The sequence below is a fragment of the Rhinopithecus bieti genome, unplaced genomic scaffold, assembly GCF_001698545.2.
Source record: "Rhinopithecus bieti isolate Rb0 unplaced genomic scaffold, ASM169854v2 scaffold_32081, whole genome shotgun sequence".
Lineage (NCBI taxonomy): Eukaryota > Metazoa > Chordata > Mammalia > Primates > Cercopithecidae > Rhinopithecus > Rhinopithecus bieti.
In genome coordinates this window covers 207,720-230,425 of record NW_016814436.1, presented here as the reverse complement: position 1 = coordinate 230,425, position 22,706 = coordinate 207,720, and the positions used below count along the sequence as shown (strand labels likewise).

General features: G+C 44.5%; 1 protein-coding gene and 1 long non-coding RNA gene across 2 annotated transcripts in view; one reads left to right on the top strand and one right to left on the bottom strand.

The window, feature by feature from the left end:
- The window catches only part of ZFHX3 (zinc finger homeobox 3), a 173,301-nt gene extending 154,965 nt beyond the window's left edge, over positions 1-18,336 (top strand). The window contains 7 exon segments of the mRNA XM_017850814.1: positions 2,078-2,180; positions 3,484-5,628; positions 5,631-7,820; positions 7,823-7,846; positions 7,849-8,928; positions 12,370-13,182; positions 13,185-18,336. Of these exon segments, the coding sequence (XP_017706303.1) occupies positions 2,078-2,180; positions 3,484-5,628; positions 5,631-7,820; positions 7,823-7,846; positions 7,849-8,928; positions 12,370-13,182; positions 13,185-14,035 (7,206 nt within the window). The 3' untranslated portion in view covers positions 14,036-18,336.
- LOC108514537 (uncharacterized) lies at positions 13,950-21,027 on the bottom strand. Its single transcript, XR_001881240.1, has 3 exons — positions 20,896-21,027; positions 19,407-19,497; positions 13,950-14,036 (listed from the first exon to the last, which is right to left on the bottom strand). It is a non-coding gene; the product is annotated as an uncharacterized LOC108514537 (long non-coding RNA).
- Positions 21,028-22,706: the final 1,679 nt, after the last annotated feature.

Below are 22,706 nucleotides of genomic sequence, written 5' to 3'. Positions count from 1 at the left end.
TTATTATTCATAGCCATCTGAGTTTTTCTAATTAAAGTGTATGAAAACAATTACTGATCCGTCGTACTGAGTCTGTTAGAGGGGATGTCTGCCTTACTGTAATGCGTATGAAAAGCCCACAGTTTTCTATAATGATGTGCAGCTGAGGTGTTAGATAATTTTATTCTTTTTTACTCTGTAGGGCTTTTTTTTTTTATTTCTCATGATTCATTTTCATAATTCCTAAAGATCCCAGGAAAGGACTGATCCTGCAGCTACAACCGAGAAAGGAGGTGGGGGGGAGTCTTTTTTCCTTTCCCTTTCTCCCCTCTTACCCCAACCTCGTGCTCCCCCTCGGCTGAGGACTGTAAATTAATCGGTGACCTTTCACTTCTCGGATTCCCGCTGGACTCCCCAGCCACACTGGTCAGAAATGCCTTCTATTAAAAAGAAAATAGATGGAATGAGTTTGGCAATCTCTACTCCATTCCTAACGGTTCATCAACAGCTAGTCTTAACCAGCTGTCGATGAGCTTTGTGTGAGGTGCAGATGTCTGTGGAGGCAAGAATGCTATGTCACACACATTCACCTGCCATGCACCTGCTCTTCGTAAACACAGCATTTCTCAGAATGCTTCTCCATAGTGCCTGTTGCTTACTTTTTGCACCCGCTGGCACCTGGGTTGCTGAAATGATTCTAATACCCCTAAGTGTGATGAGGAGTTACCTTATGTTGATGGGGCGGCTGTCTGGGTGTTTCCTCTAGTTGTCAAGCCTATTGCTGATGATTCTAGTGGACATTTCAGTAGCTATTTTGAGCAAGGCTGGGATCTTCACAACCATTAAAAATTAATAGTAATGTATTTAAAATATTTAATTTTGAACAGAAATCTAAGTATTCCAATCTTTGCAACAGATAGTGAAGATGTCTGTGCAGTATGGTTCTGTTTGATGGAAAAATAATGTCTCAAACTGGGGCTGGGCGCCATGTAGAAAGGTTAGTGGTGACTGTAGTTTCTGGTCCTGTAGCTTCTAGGTCAGTCCATTTCTCTGGCTATCATCAAATGGGAGGTGCTTTCTAATTCATTTGCAATATCATCGCCACCTACCCTTCCCACCCCATATCAGGCAAAGGAATATTGCTTCTTTTTGAATGAAGAACCTTTGATTTTTCCATTGGATATTGAGGGCTGCTTATCACATTAACATAGGGCAAATGATAACCTGTTTGGACAAGCTTCTGGCCGTATGGCAGGGAGACCTAGAGAAATACCTGAGGCTCTGCCCAAAAGTTGCAGCTGTTTGGATCTAGGTGATTTCCAGAATTCCTGTATTGAGAATAAATGGCCGTGGTCAAGGTGGGGCTTCCCTGTTGTAGAATGCTGTGCAGGCCACCCTCTATGGCTGGGACATTGGTCAGAGGTTCCCTCTGATGTTGTATACCTTGGGCAGAGACTCCAGAAGAAATAGTGGCTTAAGTGAGTCACAAAAAAAGGCTTGTTTGTGCTTGATGTCAGCTTGTAAAGGGTTACAAATGTTGTTTCCTGGAAAATCTGCCAGCATGTCTGCGTGTCCTTAGCCTTCCCTTTGTTCTCTTCTTTTCTTCTTACCCTTTCCTTCACTCTTACTCCCCTCCTCCTCTTGCCTGAATACATTTTGAAAACAGTACTACAATGCTCCCTGCTTCAAGATTACAGTGTACTTTACTAGGTATGATTTAATTAGGGCCCTTATTATGTTTTCAGCAGCTTAAGGTGGGCCTTTCAACTTATCTACCTAATTGGTTGCACAAGAAGTTTCACAGCCCATGACAAAACATTGTCAGTGATCAAAGTCAAAATTCTGCATAAAGGAAAAATATTAATAATAAGATTATTCTTCAAGTGTGCGCTGCTAATTATGTCCAGAATGTAACCGTAGAAACACTTTTGACTGATGTGAGCTTTGTCTAATAAACATGAATCTTCAGTGGGCTATGAAAAGTGAGACACCTCTAGCTTTACACTGGTGAAAGCTAATTTTGCTTATTAAATACTTTTTAAACATTTCCTGTTGTGTGTTGCTTTCCTCTCCATTTGACTCTCCTTGCTCTTCTCAGGTGACCACCCCCGAGATGGTGATGCCCAGCAGCATGTTCCTCCCAGCAGCTGTTCCAGATCGAGATGGGAATTCCAATTTGGAAGAGGCAGGAAAGCAGCCTGGTCAGTATCATTATTCTTGACCCCAGTAAATTGAAACAAGATGGAATGCCAAAATGTTCACGGAGAAAGGCTTTCAGGAATTCTTTATAATACTCTTAAGGTGAATGTAACTAATCAGGAGATGAGGGGCACTGTCATTAGCTACTTTATACTCTGGTTCTTGGCATGTATTTGTATATTACTCACATGGTTTAAAGTGAGAGAAAATCAGTATGAGAACCAGTGGAAGTCTGGCATAGACACACACGTCCCCTTAAACTATACAATTAGGGAGTGAATAAGCAGAGACTCAGTCAGTAGGCCCCACCGTCGTAAGCCATTAAACACTGTATTTCTGAGGACTTAATTAGTAGGGACTTGTGGGTTGATTTTTAGGTACACTGGATTCTTTCGTTCTGAGTTTTCTGGGATTGGCTTAGGATGAAGCACAGAGGTGCCTTTAGAAAGAACACTGTTGTAGACGTGTGCTGCAATAGTTGGTGCCACATAGTGCTTCCTGGCTAGATGGATGGTTAGACCTCTGTGAGGCTGTCCTACATCTTTCACTTCTAAGGTGGGAAGAGTTGGCCACACTACTGCCCCGCCTCCTCTCTTTCTTGTGAGTTTTCCATATCAGACAATGGACAAATGACCTGATAAAGGGTCTCGGTATTTATGGGTGTGACGATCTCGTTGTAGGAAAAAAAAAATGTATTTTAAATAATTGAACACTTGAATGTTCATTGCTTATTGAATAGAGATGGCAATCAGAAGTCACATTATAATAAGAAATTAAGTGCCTACAAATATATATCCCCAAATTTCTTATATTACAATGTTCAGCAGTTCTTGTAAATTCCTCACAACTTAGGACAGCATTAATTCACATATTCTACACTTCAGATCTACTGTGCTAAATTCTTATTACATAAAAGATGAACATAAAAGGGAAATCCAGTCTAAGATCAGTAACCTTCAAACCAGTTCTTGAGAAATTGAGGATTCTGAGTCAAGCAATTAAATGCTATTTAAAAGACTGTTAGATCTGTGATATGACATGGGTCTATTATGCATTGAAACTTTTTGTATTTCCTTTTATTCATCTCTGTTCATGTGCACCCTGTTTATAATATGTGCTCTATTGGAGGAACAAAAGAAAGCAGGAGGCGCTCCACAGAGATTCTGTCATTCAGGTTGGGCACTTCCCTCATCATCAGATTCTGCGTTCATGAGGCCTGACTAGGCAGACCGCTCTGGGTGTCATCCTTGAAACAAAGCCTTCTTTATCTTTGGGTTTGATTTTTTTTTTTTTTTTTTGTAACAGAAACCTCAGAGGATCTGGGAAAGAACATCTTGCCATCCGTAAGCACAGAGCAAAGCGGAGATTTGAAACCTTCCCCTGCTGACCCAGGCTCTGTGAGAGAAGACTCAGGCTTCCTCTGCTGGAAGAAGGGGTGCAACCAGGTTTTCAAAACTTCTGCTGCCCTTCAGACGCATTTCAATGAAGTGCATGCCAAGAGGCCTCAGCTGCCGGTGTCAGATCGCCATGTGTACAAGTACCGCTGTAATCAGTGCAGCCTGGCCTTCAAGACCATTGAAAAGTTGCAGCTCCATTCTCAGTACCATGTGATCAGAGCTGCCACCATGTGCTGTCTTTGTCAGCGCAGTTTCCGAACTTTCCAGGCTCTGAAGAAGCACCTCGAGACAAGCCACCTGGAACTGAGTGAGGCTGACATCCAACAGCTTTATGGTGGCCTTCTGGCCAATGGGGACCTCCTGGCAATGGGAGACCCCACCCTGGCTGAGGACCATACCATAATTGTTGAGGAAGACAAGGAGGAAGAGAGTGACTTGGAAGATAAACAGAGCCCTACGGGCAGTGACTCTGGGTCAGTACAAGAAGACTCAGGCTCAGAGCCAAAGAGAGCTCTGCCTTTCAGAAAAGGTCCCAATTTTACTATGGAAAAATTCCTTGACCCTTCTCGCCCTTACAAGTGTACCGTCTGCAAGGAATCATTCACTCAAAAGAATATCCTGCTAGTACACTACAATTCTGTCTCCCACCTGCATAAGTTAAAGAGAGCCCTTCAAGAATCAGCAACTGGTCAGCCAGAACCCACCAGCAGCCCGGACAACAAACCTTTTAAGTGTAACACTTGTAATGTGGCCTACAGCCAGAGTTCCACTCTGGAGATCCATATGAGGTCTGTGTTACATCAAACCAAGGCCCGGGCAGCCAAGCTGGAGGCTGCAAGTGGCAGCAGCAATGGGACTGGGAATAGCAGCAGTATCTCCTTGAGCTCCTCCACGCCAAGTCCTGTGAGCACCAGTGGCAGTAACACCTTTACCACCTCCAATCCAAGCAGTGCTGGCATTGCTCCAAGCTCTAACTTACTGAGCCAAGTGCCCACTGAGAGTGTAGGGATGCCACCCCTGGGGAATCCTATTGGTGCCAACATCGCTTCCCCTTCAGAGCCCAAGGAGGCCAATCGGAAGAAACTGGCAGATATGATTGCATCCAGACAGCAGCAGCAACAACAGCAGCAGCAACAGCAACAACAACAACAAGCACAAACACTGGCCCAGGCCCAGGCTCAAGTTCAAGCTCACCTGCAGCAGGAGCTGCAGCAACAGGCTGCCCTGCTCCAGTCTCAGCTGTTTAACCCCACCCTCCTTCCTCACTTCCCCATGACGACTGAGACCCTGCTGCAACTACAGCAGCAGCAGCACCTCCTCTTCCCTTTCTACATCCCCAGTGCTGAGTTCCAGCTTAACCCCGAGGTGAGCTTGCCAGTGACCAGCGGGGCACTGACGCTGACTGGGACAGGCCCAGGCCTGCTGGAAGATCTGAAGGCTCAGGTTCAGGTCCCACAGCAGAGCCATCAGCAGATCTTGCCGCAGCAGCAGCAGAACCAACTCTCTATAGCCCAGAGTCACTCTGCCCTCCTTCAGCCAAGCCAGCACCCCGAAAAGAAGAACAAATTGGTCATCAAAGAAAAGGAAAAAGAAAGCCAGAGAGAGCGGGACAGTGCCGAGGCTGGAGAGGGCAACACCGGTCTGAAGGAAACACTGCCAGATGCCTTGAAGGCCAAAGAGAAGAAAGAGTTGGCACCAGGGGGTAGTTCTGAGCCTTCCATGCTCCCTCCACGCATTGCTTCAGATGCCAGAGGGAATGCCACCAAGGCCCTGCTGGAGAACTTTGGCTTTGAGTTGGTCATTCAGTATAATGAGAACAAGCAGAAGGTGCAGAAAAAGAATGGGAAGACTGACCAAGGAGAGAACCTGGAAAAGCTCGAGTGTGACTCCTGCGGCAAGTTGTTTTCCAACATCTTGATTTTAAAGAGTCATCAAGAGCACGTTCACCAGAATTACTTTCCCTTCAAACAGCTGGAGAGGTTTGCCAAACAGTACAGAGACCACTATGATAAACTGTACCCACTGAGGCCTCAGACCCCAGAGCCACCACCACCTCCCCTCCACCCCCTCCACCCCCACTTCCGGCAGCGCCGCCTCAGCCGGCGTCCACGCCAGCCATCCCCGCATCAGCCCCGCCCATCACCTCACCTACGATTGCACCGGCCCAGCCATCAGTGCCGCTCACCCAGCTCTCCATGCCCATGGAGCTGCCCATCTTCTCGCCGCTGATGATGCAGACGATGCCACTGCAGACCTTGCCAGCTCAGCTACCCCCACAGCTGGGACCTGTGGAGCCTCTGCCTGCGGACCTGGCCCAGCTGTATCAGCATCAGCTCAATCCAACTCTGCTCCAGCAGCAGAACAAGAGGCCTCGCACCAGGATCACGGATGATCAACTCCGAGTCTTGCGGCAATATTTTGACATTAACAACTCCCCCAGTGAAGAGCAAATCAAAGAGATGGCAGACAAGTCTGGGTTGCCCCAGAAAGTGATCAAGCACTGGTTCAGGAACACCCTCTTCAAAGAGAGGCAGCGTAATAAGGACTCCCCTTACAACTTCAGTAATCCTCCCATCACCAGCCTGGAGGAGCTCAAGATTGATTCCCGGCCCCCTTCGCCGGAACCGCCGAAGCAGGAGTACTGGGGAAGCAAGAGGTCTTCAAGAACAAGGTTTACAGACTACCAGCTGAGGGTCTTACAGGACTTCTTTGATGCCAATGCTTACCCAAAGGATGATGAATTTGAGCAACTCTCTAATTTACTGAACCTTCCAACCCGAGTCATAGTGGTGTGGTTTCAGAATGCCCGACAGAAGGCCAGGAAGAATTACGAGAATCAGGGAGAGGGCAAAGATGGAGAGCGGCGTGAGCTTACAAACGATAGATACATTCGAACAAGCAACTTGAACTACCAGTGCAAAAAATGTAGCCTGGTGTTTCAGCGCATCTTTGATCTCATCAAGCACCAGAAGAAGCTGTGTTACAAGGATGAGGATGAAGAGGGGCAGGATGACAGCCAAAATGAGGATTCCATGGATGCCATGGAAATCCTGACGCCTACCAGCTCATCCTGCAGTACCCCGATGCCCTCACAGGCTTACAGTGCCCCAGCACCATCAGCCAATAATACAGCTACCTCCGCTTTCTTGCAGCTTACAGCAGAGGCTGAGGAACTGGCCACCTTCAATTCAAAAACAGAGGCAGGCGATGAGAAACCAAAGCTGGCAGAAGCTCCCAGTGCACAGCCAAACCAAACCCAAGAAAAGCAAGGACAACCAAAGCCAGAGCTGCAGCAGCAAGAGCAGCCCGAGCAGAAGACCAACACCCCCCAGCAGAAGCTCCCCCAGTTGGCGTCCCTGCCTTCGTTGCCACAGCCTCCTCCGCAAGCGCCCCCTCCACAGTGCCCCTTACCCCAGTCGAGCCCCAGTCCTTCCCAGCTCTCCCACCTGCCCCTCAAGCCCCTCCACACATCAACTCCTCAACAGCTGGCAAACCTACCTCCTCAGCTAATCCCCTACCAGTGTGACCAGTGTAAGTTGGCATTTCCATCATTTGAGCACTGGCAGGAGCATCAGCAGCTCCACTTCCTGAGTGCGCAGAACCAGTTCATCCACCCCCAGTTTTTAGATAGGTCCCTGGATATGCCTTTCATGCTCTTTGATCCCAGTAACCCACTCCTGGCCAGCCAGCTGCTCTCTGGGGCCATACCTCAGATTCCAGCAAGCTCAGCCACTTCTCCTTCAACTCCAACCTCCACGATGAACACTCTCAAGAGGAAGCTGGAGGAAAAGGCCAGTGCAAGCCCTGGCGAAAACGACAGTGGGACAGGAGGAGAAGAGCCTCAGAGAGACAAGCGTTTGAGAACCACCATCACACCGGAACAACTAGAAATTCTCTACCAGAAGTATCTATTGGATTCCAATCCGACTCGAAAGATGTTGGATCACATTGCCCACGAGGTGGGCTTGAAGAAACGTGTGGTGCAAGTCTGGTTTCAGAACACCCGAGCTCGGGAAAGGAAAGGACAGTTCCGGGCTGTAGGCCCAGCGCAGGCCCACAGGAGATGCCCTTTTTGCAGAGCGCTCTTCAAAGCCAAGACTGCTCTCGAGGCTCATATCCGGTCCCGTCACTGGCATGAAGCCAAGAGAGCTGGCTACAACCTAACTCTGTCTGCAATGCTCTTAGACTGTGATGGGGGACTCCAGATGAAAGGAGATATTTTTGATGGAACTAGCTTTTCCCACCTACCCCAAGCAGTAGTGATGGTCAGGGTGTCCCCTCTCACCTGTGAGTAAAACCATGGAATTGTCGCCCAGAACTCTTCTAAGCCCTTCCTCCATTAAGGTGGAAGGGATTGAAGACTTTGAAAGCCCCTCCATGTCCTCAGTTAATCTAAACTTTGACCAAACTAAGCTGGACAATGATGACTGTTCCTCTGTGAACACAGCAATCACAGATACCACAACTGGAGATGAGGGCAATGCAGATAATGACAGTGCAACGGGAATAGCAACTGAAACCAAATCCTCTTCTGCACCCAACGAAGGGCTGACCAAAGCGGCCATGATGGCAATGTCCGAGTATGAAGATCGGTTGTCATCTGGTCTGGTCAGCCCAGCCCCAAGCTTTTATAGCAAGGAATATGACAATGAAGGTACAGTGGACTACAGTGAAACCTCAAGCCTTGCAGACCCCTGCTCCCCAAGTCCCGGTGCGAGTGGATCTGCAGGCAAATCTGGTGACAGCGGGGATCGGCCTGGGCAGAAACGTTTTCGCACTCAGATGACCAATCTGCAGCTGAAGGTCCTCAAGTCATGCTTTAATGACTACAGGACACCCACTATGCTAGAATGTGAGGTCCTGGGCAATGACATTGGACTGCCAAAGAGAGTCGTTCAGGTCTGGTTCCAGAATGCCCGGGCAAAAGAAAAGAAGTCCAAGTTAAGCATGGCCAAGCATTTTGGTATAAACCAAACGAGTTACGAGGGACCCAAAACAGAGTGCACTTTGTGTGGCATCAAGTACAGCGCTCGGCTGTCTGTACGTGACCATATCTTTTCCCAACAGCATATCTCCAAAGTTAAAGACACCATTGGAAGCCAGTTGGATAAGGAGAAAGAATACTTTGATCCAGCCACCGTACGTCAGTTGATGGCTCAACAAGAGTTGGACCGGATTAAAAAGGCCAATGAGGTCCTTGGACTGGCAGCTCAGCAGCAAGGGATGTTTGACAATGCCCCTCTTCAGGCCCTTAACCTTCCTACAGCGTATCCAGCGCTCCAGGGCATTCCTCCCGTGTTGCTCCCGGGCCTCAACAGCCCCTCCTTGCCAGGCTTTACTCCATCCAACACAGGTGGGTTCTGCTCTAGCAGATTGTTTCAGGGCTAAGTAGCTGCCCAGTCAGCATTCTGTTCTGTGGATACCACCCAAACCCTCTAAATGCAGGGCAGATGGGAAGTTTCCTTTTCTAGTTCTTTAAAAGCAACAAGACTTCAGTTCATTCCTGTTGAGTCTCTCAAGTGCTGGTGTGTCAGGGATGGGATCTCCTGGTTGGAACAGTCTCCTTAGAAACCACTCTTATCCGCTATAATAGGGAAAAACTTGAGGGTCCTGGTATACTAATTTCTGGAATATTTCAAGAAACAAGTTTCCATCATAGATCCTTTCATTCAGTCCTTGTGGAGATGCTGATCCTGTCAAGATATTTGTTGTAAATATAAGACACCTGAGTTAGTCCTAGCTAATTCTGGATTATGCCCTAAGAAAACTGGTCCAAGAGCATTTAAATCAACTCTTTGCTCTCACCTAGGGTCCCTGCCTTCTTGAGAGAGCTACAGTGGCAAAAGAACTGCTATTAGGGCCAGGCACAGTGGTTCATGCCCATAATCCCAGCACTTTGGGAGGCCAAGGCGGGTAGATCATGAGGTCAGGAGATCGAGACCAGCCTGGCCAACATGGTGAGCCCTCCGTCTCTACTAAAAATACAAAAATTAGCTGAGTATGGTGGTATGCACCTGTAGTCCCCGCTACTTGGGAGGCTGGGGCAGGAGAATCACTTGAACCCTGGAGGCAGAGGTTGCAGTGGGCCAAGATTGTGCTACTGCACTCCAGCCTGGCAACAGAGCAAGACTCCGTCTCAAAAAAGAAACAAACAAAAAAACTGCTATCAGAAAGAAGCTCTTATGTGGTAGATCCTTAATGTTGGGGTTCTATTCTAGCCAGAACAATAGTGGCTGTTTCTAACAAGATGACTGTTCTACTTGAATGCACTGACCAGGAATCTTGTATTGGGCAACGTGGTTCTGCTAAAATACTGATGCATGTTTCAGAGATCCTCAGTCACCTCTTTTTGCATGTTTCAGAGATCCTCAGTCACCTCTTTTTTTTCCTTTTGCCCATTTCCCTTTCCTTGCTCCTGATCATTGAGAATCATAAATACTTGGTTGGCACTCTTATAGTCTCAATAGGGAGTTTAGCAGTTCTTCCTACATACCTCTCATTTTCCCTTCTCTGTCCTCACATCTTCTCTGGATCCAGCTGTCTGCTAAATTGGACCTTCACCTCCAGGGTCCTGTTAGGCTTAGACACAAGTCTGCAAATTTCCCCCACAATGGCCTGAATTGATTAGTTCCTGTTTACCGAAGAACTCCTCCTAATGCTACCTTGCCTTCAAAATGTGTCCCTGTTCCCAGCAGGAAGCAGCTGTAATGCTTCCCACAGCAGTCTTAGTTTCTGGTTGAATTAGTTCCACATTTTACACTTTGGGTGGTGGTTTACCAAACATGAAGCTACTGCATTCCTGGTCCCCATTTCTTACTCAAAGAGAATAAGAAAAGAAAGCATTAAGACATAGAAGTTGTTGCTTATATGTGTTGACAAGTCATGTCACAGAAAGCCAGCTAGACATAAGCCAGGAAACAAACTATGGAAAACAGCACATGACTTAATTACCCCTGCAGCCCAAAACCCTGGCAGAGGGGCTTGGGAAGGCTTAACACATCACACTCATGTGAAAAAAGGAGAATCAGAATGTATGATTTATTCTGCTTGTTTTACAGATGAGAAATCTGAGGCCCAGAGAGGTCGAGACCATTCAACAAGCTAGGGTAGGAGCTAGAGCTCCCACCCAGGCCTCTGGGCTCCCAGTGCTATGTGCTTCTTCCATAACACCCAATATGAGCCAGTGATGATGAGATGCTGAAGGAACCTTCCTCCTTAGCTATCCAGTATTTATTAACGGATGTTTGGGATTGGCAATTTGAAGCAATCTTGTTATTTCCATCTGAAATATGAGGGTTTTGATGGTGAACACTGTACCATGATAGCCAGAAATCAGCAGTCTTCCCCCAGGTCTGGGCTTCAGAGTGCTTTTTCTTGCTGTTTTTTCCTCAGTGTCATGTTATGGAAGTCCTTCCCCAGCTTTCTAGCAGAAGGTGATCCAGATGAAATAAGATCGTTTTGATTTTGCATTTTGGTGTCCTCTGAAGAGTTGTACATACCATCTAGTTTCTTGGATATGGTGAATATAGAGGTGTTCTGAGAGTTGTTGCCTGTGGGATCCTCCTGTCTGTTTCCTCAGCTTTTCATCATCCAGCACACTCTGCACGCCACCCCCATGCTGTCCTTCCCTACTATCTTGCTAGTTTCAACACACCTGAAGCTTGGAGTAGCATCCACAGCAACACCCTCTTGCATTACCTTGGAACTGATGACTCAAACCAGGAGATAGCTATGGGCCAGGGAAGGTATCAGGCTCTCAGGTCAGTGAAGGCATTACAGGAAGTGGTGGTAGATTAGGAGTGAGTATGATCAAGGATGGGGCTCTAGTCCATGAGGGCCTGGTAACACGGTCAGAGACCTTTGCTATCCATAGGCAGTGGTGCTTGGGGTAGGTTGTGATGTCTTGGGAATTGGTGTCAGTACCTTGGACTGTTCCATTTTCTGACATGGCTTTTCTCCTTTTCCTGGGGTGGTTTCTTAACTGTCTACAGTCCCACTGGCCCTCCTGTGTTATCATTCAAATGGGCAGGAAGAGAAGGTGGTCATTTCTCCAGCGGATTCCAGAATCCTATTCCTAGGTGGTTATACTGTTCAGTAGACTTGTTGAAGCAGATCAGCTGGGCCAAGGCACGGAAGCAATTTTCCCTGAATGGATTGTTCTTATTTCTTCCCAGGCCCTTCCTCCACACTTTCCCATTCATCACCTTCTCTCTACCCTCCCAAAGCATCCAGTCAACTGCAGCAACAGAGGTCAGAGAGGAGGAACACATGTAGAGCCTGTTTTGTTTGTTCATGTGGCCGTGCTAGCTTTCTTGCTTTTATTCTCTTCTCTCTTCTCCTCCTGTTGTCACTCTCTTCCAGATAACTTCTCTGGGGACCTCGTGGCCATACTATTTCTGTGATGAAGGCCTTTGGTGCAAATGGGCCCCAGCTAGAAACAGCTAGCTTTGGGGCCTCTAGACTAATTGCAGTTGGGCAGAGTGAATGGTAGCTGGGAGTGCTTGGCAAAGAAAATGTGAACTAGCAGGTGTGGCACATTGGGCAGGAAGGTGTTGGAAGTTGTTTGGCTGAAAGGGGAAGCATGGGAGCTGACCCAGGACTGAGTCCTCATTAGAATAAAAGGTTGTCCAGCCCTGAGCCTGGTGGGATACTTCTGTTGAAAACGTTGGTTTTGAGAGGATCATCCAAGCATTGACATCTCAGACTGTGTGCCAGTGACACTGGTAAAATGTCTTGAGCATCAGCCCTACCCCTGCCCAGACTGACCGGTGATTTCTGTCTCCATTCCTTTCAGCTTTAACGTCTCCTAAGCCGAACTTGATGGGTCTGCCCAGCACAACTGTTCCTTCCCCTGGTCTCCCCACATCTGGATTACCAAATAAACCGTCCTCAGCATCGCTGAGCTCCCCAACCCCAGCACAAGCCACCATGGCGATGGCCCCTCAGCAACCTCCTCAGCAGCAGCAGCAGCCACAGGTGCAGCAGCCTCCCCCGCCGCCAGCAGCCCAGCCGCCACCCACACCACAGCTCCCACCACAACAGCAGCAGCAACGCAAGGACAAAGACAGTGAGAAAATAAAGGAGAAGGAAAAGGCACACAAAGGGAAAGGGGAACCCCTGCCTGTCCCCAAGAAGGAGAAAGGAGAAGCCCCCACGGCAGCTGCAGCCACGATCTCAGCCCCGCTGCCTACCATGGAGTACGCGGTGGACCCTGCACAGCTGCAGGCCCTGCAGGCAGCCTTGACTTCGGACCCCACAGCATTGCTCACGAGCCAGTTCCTTCCTTACTTTGTACCAGGCTTTTCTCCTTATTATGCTCCCCAGATCCCTGGCGCCCTGCAGAGCGGGTACCTGCAGCCTATGTATGGCATGGAAGGCCTGTTCCCCTACAGCCCTGCACTGTCGCAGGCCCTGATGGGGCTGTCCCCGGGCTCCCTACTGCAGCAGTACCAGCAATACCAGCAGAGTCTGCAGGAGGCAATTCAACAGCAGCAGCAGCGGCAACTACAGCAGCAGCAGCAGCAAAAAGTGCAGCAGCAGCAGCCCAAAGCAAGCCAAACTCCAGTCCCCTCGGGGGCTGCTTCCCCAGACAAAGACCCTGCCAAAGAATCCCCAAACCAGAAGAACAGAAAAACGCCCCCCGTGAGGTGTCCCCCCTCCTGCCGAAACCCCCTGAAGAGCCAGAAGCAGAAAGCAAAAGTGCGGACTCCCTCTACGACCCCTTCATTGTTCCAAAGGTGCAGTACAAGTTGGTCTGCCGCAAGTGCCAGGCGGGCTTCGGCGACGAGGAGGCGGCGAGGAGCCACCTGAAGTCCCTCTGCTGCTTCGGCCAGTCTGTGGTGAACCTGCAAGAGATGGTGCTTCACGTCCCCACCGGCGGCGGCGGCGGCAGTGGCGGCGGTGGTGGTGGCGGTGGCGGCGGCGGCGGCTCGTACCACTGCCTGGCGTGCGAGAGCGCGCTCTGTGGGGAGGAAGCTCTGAGTCAACATCTCGAGTCGGCCTTGCACAAACACAGAACAATCACGAGAGCAGCAAGAAACGCCAAAGAGCACCCTAGTTTATTACCTCACTCTGCCTGCTTTCCCGATCCTAGCACCGCATCTACCTCGCAGTCTGCCGCTCACTCAAACGACAGCCCCCCTCCCCCGTCGGCCGCCACCCCCTCCTCCGCTTCCCCCCACGCCTCCAGGAAGTCTTGGCCGCAAGTGGTCTCCCGGGCTTCGGCAGCGAAGCCCCCTTCTTTTCCTCCTCTCTCCTCATCTTCAACGGTTACCTCAAGTTCATGCAGCACCTCAGGGGTTCAGCCCTCGATGCCAACAGACGACTATTCGGAGGAGTCTGACACGGATCTCAGCCAAAAGTCCGACGGACCGGCGAGCCCGGTGGAGGGTCCCAAAGACCCCAGCTGCCCCAAGGACAGTGGTCTGACCAGTGTAGGAACGGACACCTTCAGATTGTAAGCTTTGAAGATGAACAATACAAACAAATAAATTTAAATACAAAATTAATAACAAACCAATTTCAGAAATAGACCTGCAATTCCAAAGCTTCTACCAAAAAAAAAAAAAAAAAAAAAAAAAAAAAAAAAAAAAAAGAAAGAAAAAAAAGGAAAAAGGTGCGGGTTGGTTTTCCATCTACCTATCCTATGCTTACCGGTGATTTTAATTCTTGTCTTTTTTTTCTTTTAATATTTAAAAAAAAAACAAAAAACAACAAAAAAAACCCCTAACTTGTTACATTGTGTCTTTTGAAGGTATATTGGTCTGGGAAACAGAAGTCCGCAGGACCTCCCTAATGTCATTTGGAGCTTAAACCCTTGTATATTTGCCCCTTTTCAATAAACGCCCCCGCTGATAGGCACAGAGGAGCCCGGCATGCACTGTATGGGAAGGCAGTCCACCTTTTGTTACAGTTTTAAATTTCTTGCTATCTTTGCATTCAGATACCAATGGCTTTGCTAAAAGAAAAAAAGAAATTAATGTCTTTTTATTCTCAGGTCAATCGCTCACACTTGTTCTGTTTCACAATCATTTTTTTATATATTATTATTTTTTTCAGTCCGTTTTTTTTTTTTTTTTCCAGAAAAGATTTTTTGTTTTGTTAATTTAAAAACGGGCAGAAAGTATTCAGAGAAAACAATGTGAACTGCTTTAGCTTTCTGGGGATTTTGAGGATAGCTTTTCTGCTGAAGCCAATTTCAAGGGGAAAAGTTAAGCACTCCCACTTTCAGAAAAAAAATAAATAACCCCCACACACAAAGAGTGTTGAGGACTTGTAGCTTAAAAAAATAAGTTTTAAAAACTGACTTTCTGTATTTATGATAGATATGACCATTTTTGGTGTTGAGTAGATTGTTGCATTGGAAATGAACTGAAGCAGTATGGTAGATTTAAAAGGAAAAAAAAAAACCTTTTGTGTACATTTAGCTTTTTGTATGGTCCAGCTGACAGCTCCTCATTTGATGTTGTCTTGTTCATTCCTAGCAGATAGATTGCAATCCGTTGATTCGCCTAAGCTTTTCTCCTGCTTTGTCCCTTAATTCCACTTTCTCTTTCCTTCTCCCACCTCCCATCCTATAATCTCCCACTTAAGGTAGCTGCCTTCATTTCTTAGAGGGAGCTGCAGAATTATTTTATAAAACGAAAGAAAGAATTTCAAGGGATTCTAGGGGTCATTAGGATCCTCACAGATTATTTTGGTTGGGGAGTTGAAACTTTTAAAGGCATATAATTCTAGTTACCTGTGTCTGTTAGCCTTGTGCATTTATTTTTTTATTTATCCTTCTTTTGGCCGTTTCTTTGTACCCCTTCTTTTCCTCCTTGTTTGGTAGATGCTTCAAATATTCTTTTCCTTTACTAAAGGATTTGTTTCCATTTGTGTAATTGGCTGTGTACTTTTCATTTTCTAAAAAAGTTTTGGTTAGGGATTTGGTTTTGGTTTTGTGTTTTCTTTCCTCTCTCAGAAAAAAAAAAATTCATGCTTTAAATAAAATCCAAAGACACACCCTTTCACTGCTGATGCAGAAAAAAGGGAAAGGGTTCTTGTTACTTGAGAATTTGTTTCTGATTTAAACAAACAAGACTTACTTTAATAAAAGAAAGAGAAAAACAAAAGATTCCCAGGTTGTTATGTGCTTCTTCTGCAAGCAGAGAGGCAACTGTTAATGACAATTCCATATACCAAAAGACACATTTTTTACTTCAAAGTTTTGTCCTTGTGTTAGGCAGTCTGAGCAGCGAGTGATCTGGAGCGCAGCCAACAAAGCAGCAGATAGCAATGTACAGAAAGCAAAAAAGGAACCGTATGTGAGGCACTTGTTTATGTTAATATCCATATTCCTGTAACACACACCCTTTCTCATGTAAAAAATAAAATAAAATAAACGGTCTGAACTTTGAAAACTTTGTGCTGCTAAAACATAGATTTTGGAGACAAATAGATGCTTTGCTGTTTCACTTTCATAGCTAAACATCAACAGAAACCATCTCCCCTTGCCCCCAAAGTGTGAAAACCTTCTCCCCTTCGTTTTCTTCCTTATGTTTCAAAAGGGAACTTTGAAGACTGTGAATGCAGGTTCCATTGGTCACCTTTCAGGCTTCTTTCCCCAGTGCGGAAGCCACTCATCGACTGTGCAAAAGACTGGAGCATTCCAAGATCTGAAAATGGATTTTTTTCTTTTTTTCTTTTTTAGCCGGGACTATTTTATTTTTATGAATTTGTTTTTAGTTTAATGAAATAGTAGATCCTGCAATGTTGTACATATTTCTAACTAGGCTGATGCACAGTGCAAATTCCTTTTTTAACTTTTTTTTTTAAGTAGAAATACTAAAGAATACCATCTAACTATTCATACCAGTATCCAGTTGTAGCATAAGGTGTCAAAAGCAAGTACGCAAAACATTTACTGTTTTAACAAGCTATTTCCTTTTAACAAGAAATCTTGTATTTCTCCCTGTGTTTGAGATGAACATTTTTAAATTTTAAAGTTGTACAGTTTTTTGTTTTCCATTATTTTATCTTGTTTGTAACTCTATGAAATATATATATATATTTTTTGCCATTTAACTGTTGTATGTTACTCTGTGTCTGTACCATATAGAAAAAAATTGTTTTTGTTTTTGGTTCTCTATGTGATATCAGTTACCAATTTAACACTAGCTTTACCTGTCAAATTCTGCTAGGTCTTCTCTGAAAACGTTGTTGTTAAAAATGATACTGCTTGGTAATAGTGCAATTTCTATCCCTTTCCCTCCCCCCTCAACTTTAAGTTCTTTTCTTTAAAATTTTGCTGCCCCCTCCCTGATGGTTTGGGTTTTGGGTTTTTTTGGGTTTTTTTTTTTTTTGGAGCTACTATGCCATCCTCCCTCTGTGAGGCAGAGTGACTGTCAGTGTTTTGTTACGCCATGCCTTGAGCTGTGGGTGTGTCTGGCGACAATAAGGTGGTTGAATAGATTGGCTGAGCACGCTTTCACCCACCTAGTGGTATCAGAGGGGTTATGTGATTGTTTCAACCTGGAGTGGGTTGCACCCTTAATGCTTTCCTCTACAACTAAACCGCCCACATATATGTTCATTGAAAAAAGTAAGAATAATTCTCAGCACTAACCCAGAAGTAGCAAAGCAGTCAGTGATGGTGAACATTAGAGGTCAAACATGAGTTAGATGTTTGTGGGCTGACAGCCACCGTGGCTATGACCAGTACTATTTACAAAGCATGAATTCACTACAATGCTCAACTGTTTAGCTTGATCTCACTTGGGGAATTTATTCCTGTCTGCTGCATTGTAGGTAGCTGGGTAGGATATATTTCCACTTGCTTTTTAAATTAGTTCTTAACCTCCATTGACACTTCATTTTTTGGTTTTCTCCCTATAGTATGGGTTGGTGCTCTAGACACCAGTCTGTCATAGCACTCAGTGGAATGGAAGTTATTTTATCCATACTGACTCAACGGAATGGGAGTCATTTTATCCATCTTTCCTCCATCCTTCCAAAAACCACACATCTACAGGAGGAAAAGTTTAATACATCTAGGAATTTTTTTTAATTAAAAGCTATTTAAAGAGATGAATGTGGCCAAAGTTTTACACAATTGAAAATAAAGTAAAACAGACGGCATGTGTTTAAACCTGAGTTTATCAGGCATGGCAGGAAGTTGCAGGAGAGAGAGGCAGTGATCCAAGCCAGTGCACTTGATGTTCATGGACATATATTTTTTTTAAATAATAAATTAAAACATTTTAAATAGAAGCATAAATTGAGTTGGTGGTTTGTTGGCGCTGAGATACTGCCCACTGTGAAACAAAGCTTTGACTAGTTTTTTGTTTGTTTACTTTCTTCAGGGGGGAGGGGGGCAAGTTTGGGTAGGAAAGAAAGCATAAATGAACGTGACCCTGAGGTGAAGAGGTATATGAACAGCCTTTGCAATGTACAAAAAGAAAAAAAAAACAAAAAAAAAAAAACAAAAAAAAAATAGAGCAAGTGAAACCAAAATGATGTTCTTGGTGTTTTCTATAATGTAGTCTTGTTAGCTTTTTTGTTACTGTAACAATGCTGATCTCGAACTGTACCAAAATACATGGAGACTAACAAACAGAACCACATGGAACTTTCAAACTGAAAAAAAAAAAAATTTGTCACGAAAACTTTGTTGTCATAGTTAAGTTGATTGTAGATGGTAATTGAATATACTCCTTTGAAAATATTTCATCAAGTATGTTTCCTGCTCATTGTGATACATTAAAAAAAAATATGAGCAAAAGTTCCTGTCTCTGTTACCAGATTTGTGCACACGCATGTGTGTGTGCAGGAAAGAGAGGCTGATGGCTGGCAAAGTATAAATGTGAATACCTTGAGGTTTTGTGTGCAGGGAGTACTTATCCCAAGGTACAAAAGGATGTACACAAGCTCTTCAGTGTTTCTAAAGATGCTTGTATTTCCCATCTCCTGGGGCTCATGAATGTCAGCAATTTGGGCCATGATGCTGTCTGTGTTACTTCATTGGGAGGGGTAAGCCTGATAACTTGAACGATATTTGGCCCCAGAGTGCCCTAATAGCAACTAGATTTTAAATTCAAATATTTATATGAAAGTTTTTTACGCTTGACACAATTGCAGGCAAAAATGTTTTACTGATAACTGGGAGAAAGGTAGGTTCAACTTTTTTGAAATGGGAATTGGATCTAGTGTTTATGACAGAAGGATATAAACGGTAAGTTGAACCGTTTATAAGTGGATGACCGACTACATTTACCTGTCCTAGCAAAGGACTTTTCCAAACCTCTGTTAGAGCAGAATCTCTCTTGAGAGGTCCAGTCTGCACAATAGCAGTATAAGTAATGTCTGCATACAAGAGACGATTCAGTCCTCTTACCAAAAACCCTCCCCTACCACAGCAAATGCTTGAACTTCATTAATAAGGAGTGCCTTTAAGATCAGGCCTGAAGGCCTTCCATTCATCTCTAATTTATAGCCACAGCTAATAAATAATTTACAAAACTTTAGCGGGTGGGCCTGGATGACATTACAGACTGGCTATGTCACTATAAGGTCTACAGCATCTGCCCTCTGTCAAAAGAAGTATTTTCTTCCCCAGGAGTTGAGCTACAAAATCCTCTTCTATTGGCTCAGCCATTTTTCTTAGTTTCTGCAGCAGGCATTCAAAAAGTAGTGACCCTATTAACTCAACATTTCAAAGAATTCTACAACTGACACAGGTATTACTAGTGCTCAGGGAGCAAAGGTGGTTCCCTGGCCAGTGCTGGAACCTCTACGCCAAATAGGTAGTGTCACTGTCCCTAATGAAATCCAATCTTTCCCCAAGCATTGTACCTTTCTTTTCGGTGTTCCTGCAGAAGTGGATGGCTTCGATCTCGGTATGTTTTCTTGGCACCCAGTTAATGTTTCTGATCTCTCTTCCACCCTTTGAAAAGGTACAGTAGGATAAAACTTGTTCAGACCCAAAGCCACGTCTGCCTTTCTAAACTATAATTATTTTAGAATCTGGCAGGATTGCATTGAAACATTTTAAATGGAACTGGTTTTGCAGAGAGGTTTTGCTGCTTCAGCTCTTTGGAGGAAGGTGACTACAATTCAAATTCTCCTATGGATAAATTTCTAACAAGAAAATAAGACAAAACTTTATTGATGGTTGAGCCCTTTGTATCAGAGAATCTCTAAGCACCTATATTACACTAAGGAAGGGCTGGGTAAGAGACCTGAAGCTCTTTCTGTTACTGAAAAGGCTATTTTTCTTAAGGGAAAAGAAGTCCTCCAATCTGGCTTCAATATCATCCTCATGTGGATGCATTAATGGCTTTCTCTCCCTTGGAAAATGAAATGGCAACATCTGAAAATGGCAGATATGTGTTAGGTAGCTGTTTCTAATTCTGCTTTAAAGAAATGTCTGTAGTGCCTAACCCCTGTTATAGACTAATGACCTTCCAAATCTTACTTTTAACAAGTTTAGACTTTAAGTTACAAGAGCACAAGCAGTTTAAGAGTCAAGTTAAAAGGATGAGAATTTTGCACCTGCTGCTCTACTCTGCAGCCTTAATTACAGCAGGACAGATGTGCTCACTCAGCCTCTGTACATTACTGCTGGGGATGAAACAGCCAAGGTTCTGGAAAAACTTGCAAAGAAATCAGTGCTCTCAGAAACAGTAAGGTAGAAGCAGCTTTCCATTCCTGTCTTCATGATGAAGGTTGGTATTTTCCTTCCCTCCTTCCTGTTTAATTCTTTTTTTAAACTAGAGGCATCTGTTTTTAGGATGTCCTAGTCAGTAAGCTTGGGTTGCTCTGAATCTGTCTTCTTGACTTTTAAAATTATAAGCAACATAAATTTGCTTTTGATCCTTTATGTGTGTTCACTTCTTATTCTATGTAGAAGAGATGAACAAAGAGGCTATTTAATTCAACTTTTCAATCCCTTATTGACATGGGAATGAAAAATCTCAGATGAACTGTTTTACTTTTGGGCCAAGATCCCTTGGCCTGAGAAGTGAGTGCTGAACAGCAACTAATAGTAACAATGGAGAAAGGCATCGGTGGCTATTCTCTACCTCTGCAATGTTCACAGCTTTTATTTTTTTTAACATCATTCTTCCTTGTCTTACTACTCAATACTCTCCTAAGCCCCCTCACACATTGCTGCTATTTTAATTCCTGTGTATGCCTTATATTTGCCTAACACTTGTAAAAATATTTTGTAAAATTACATACTTCTTGTTTGTTCCTGAAATGTTCTGTAAGGTAGACAAGGTGGGTGACATTTATCCCCAGTATTCAGGACAGTGAGGTAATGAGGGGAGAAGGCACTAACCAGGTGTTTAGCCTTCATCCAGTGCTCTTCCCCCATCGCACTATTTCTTGAGAGACTACAGAAGAGTTAGAGTGGGGGCTCCAGAGTCAGACTCACAGGGTTCAAATTCTGGCTCCATCATGGTGACCTTGATTGAGTTCTTTATTCCCACTGTGAAACGAGGTAACAGTACCTGCTTCATAGGGTTGTTGTGAATTTTAAATAAACTAATATACGTAAAATGCTTAGGACACCGCCTGGTACATACTAAGTGCTAAAAATTGGTTGTTACTATCAGTCATTATGACCTCTCCATGTCTCCTTTCTGTAGACCCCTTGGACCTGCTGCTTTCTAACCCTGGCTTTCCTTCACAGAGGTTTGGGAACTGCAGCTGTAAAGTTAAGTGCCATCAAGCCTCTGTCATCGTTTATTTCTGATATTTTCCTGTCTGTACATATCTCAGAGGGTGCAGAGATCCTTTAGGAGGTTTCTGCTTACGAGTTGTACAGGAGTATGGTATAGGAGTTTGGATTATAGTATTTCAATGCCCACCATGTAGTAATTAATTTGGACATGAGAAAAAGATGGCTTGTAGTTTGCTTTTGTTTCCAAGACTATATATGTCTGTTTCACCATGCCTTGAAAGATGAGCCACTTAGATGTATGGGGTTACAGAATAGGGAAAATAGAATACGCTGTGACAGTTTGCCCACTGCCTGATTTGAGGTGGTTCAGATGTACAAGTTGAGAGGTGTAGCATCTGAAATGAGACTCCGCATGAATTGTAGGTGAAACAAAATTGAAAGGGGAATACACGCAAAAGAATGCAGCAAGAGGATCTCTTCACCCCTAGACCCAGGAAGAGGTTTTTAAAATACTATTATTGGAGTAAGGTGCAAAATAAATATTTAAAAGATGCATGGGAAAAAATGGGTAAAAACTAAATCAGCACAGAGAAAAGACTCAGAGTGTTTCTACAATAGCCTCTGCAGGTAAGAACTCATCAGGTTTTAGGATACAGGCTTTAAAAGGCTATTGCCCTATCTGTGAACTTTGTTTTTAATCAGAACAATGATGGCCTTAGAAATAAAGTTGCCAATATTGATATCAGAGGGCTAGTAGAGGCCTCTTTATTAGAGAATGACTGGTGGGTGATTTTTCTTTTTCTCTGAGAATAACAACCCATAAATGTAGCTTTGTCATACTGCCTCTAGATAAGACATTATTATACAGTGTCTTCATTTGTTACATGGTTGTAAGTTTGACACTGTTTGAATAGTTAGCAAAGTGTGATTTGTATTCAGCTTAATATATCTTTTTTTCTTTTTCTTTGAGTACTTTAAAGGTAATGCTCCACTCGTGCCTCATTTGCATGGTTTCCAATAACAAATCTGCTGTCATCCTTATTTTTTATGTATTTTTTTCTCTAGTTGCTTTTAATTTTCTCTTTTTCACTGATTTTATCACATCACGATTTCATTATGATGTGCTTTGGTGTAGTTTCATTCACGTTTCTTGTGCTTATGGTTTGTTGAGTTCTTGGATCTGTGGGGAATTACTTTTCATCAAAATTGGAAGTTTTTCAGCCATTATTTCTTCAAACACATTTTGTCTGCCCCTTCTCCCTTCACTTTCCCCGCTACCACCCCCATCCCGCCCCCACAGGGATGCCAATTATATAGGTATTAGGCCACTTGAAGTTAACCCATTATTACTGATGCTCTGAGTTTCTCATTTGTTTGTTTGCTTACTCTTTTCTCTGTGTGTTTCCTTTTGGATAGTTTCCAATGCTATCCCTTCAGGTCCACTAATATTTTCTTCTAATCTGCCA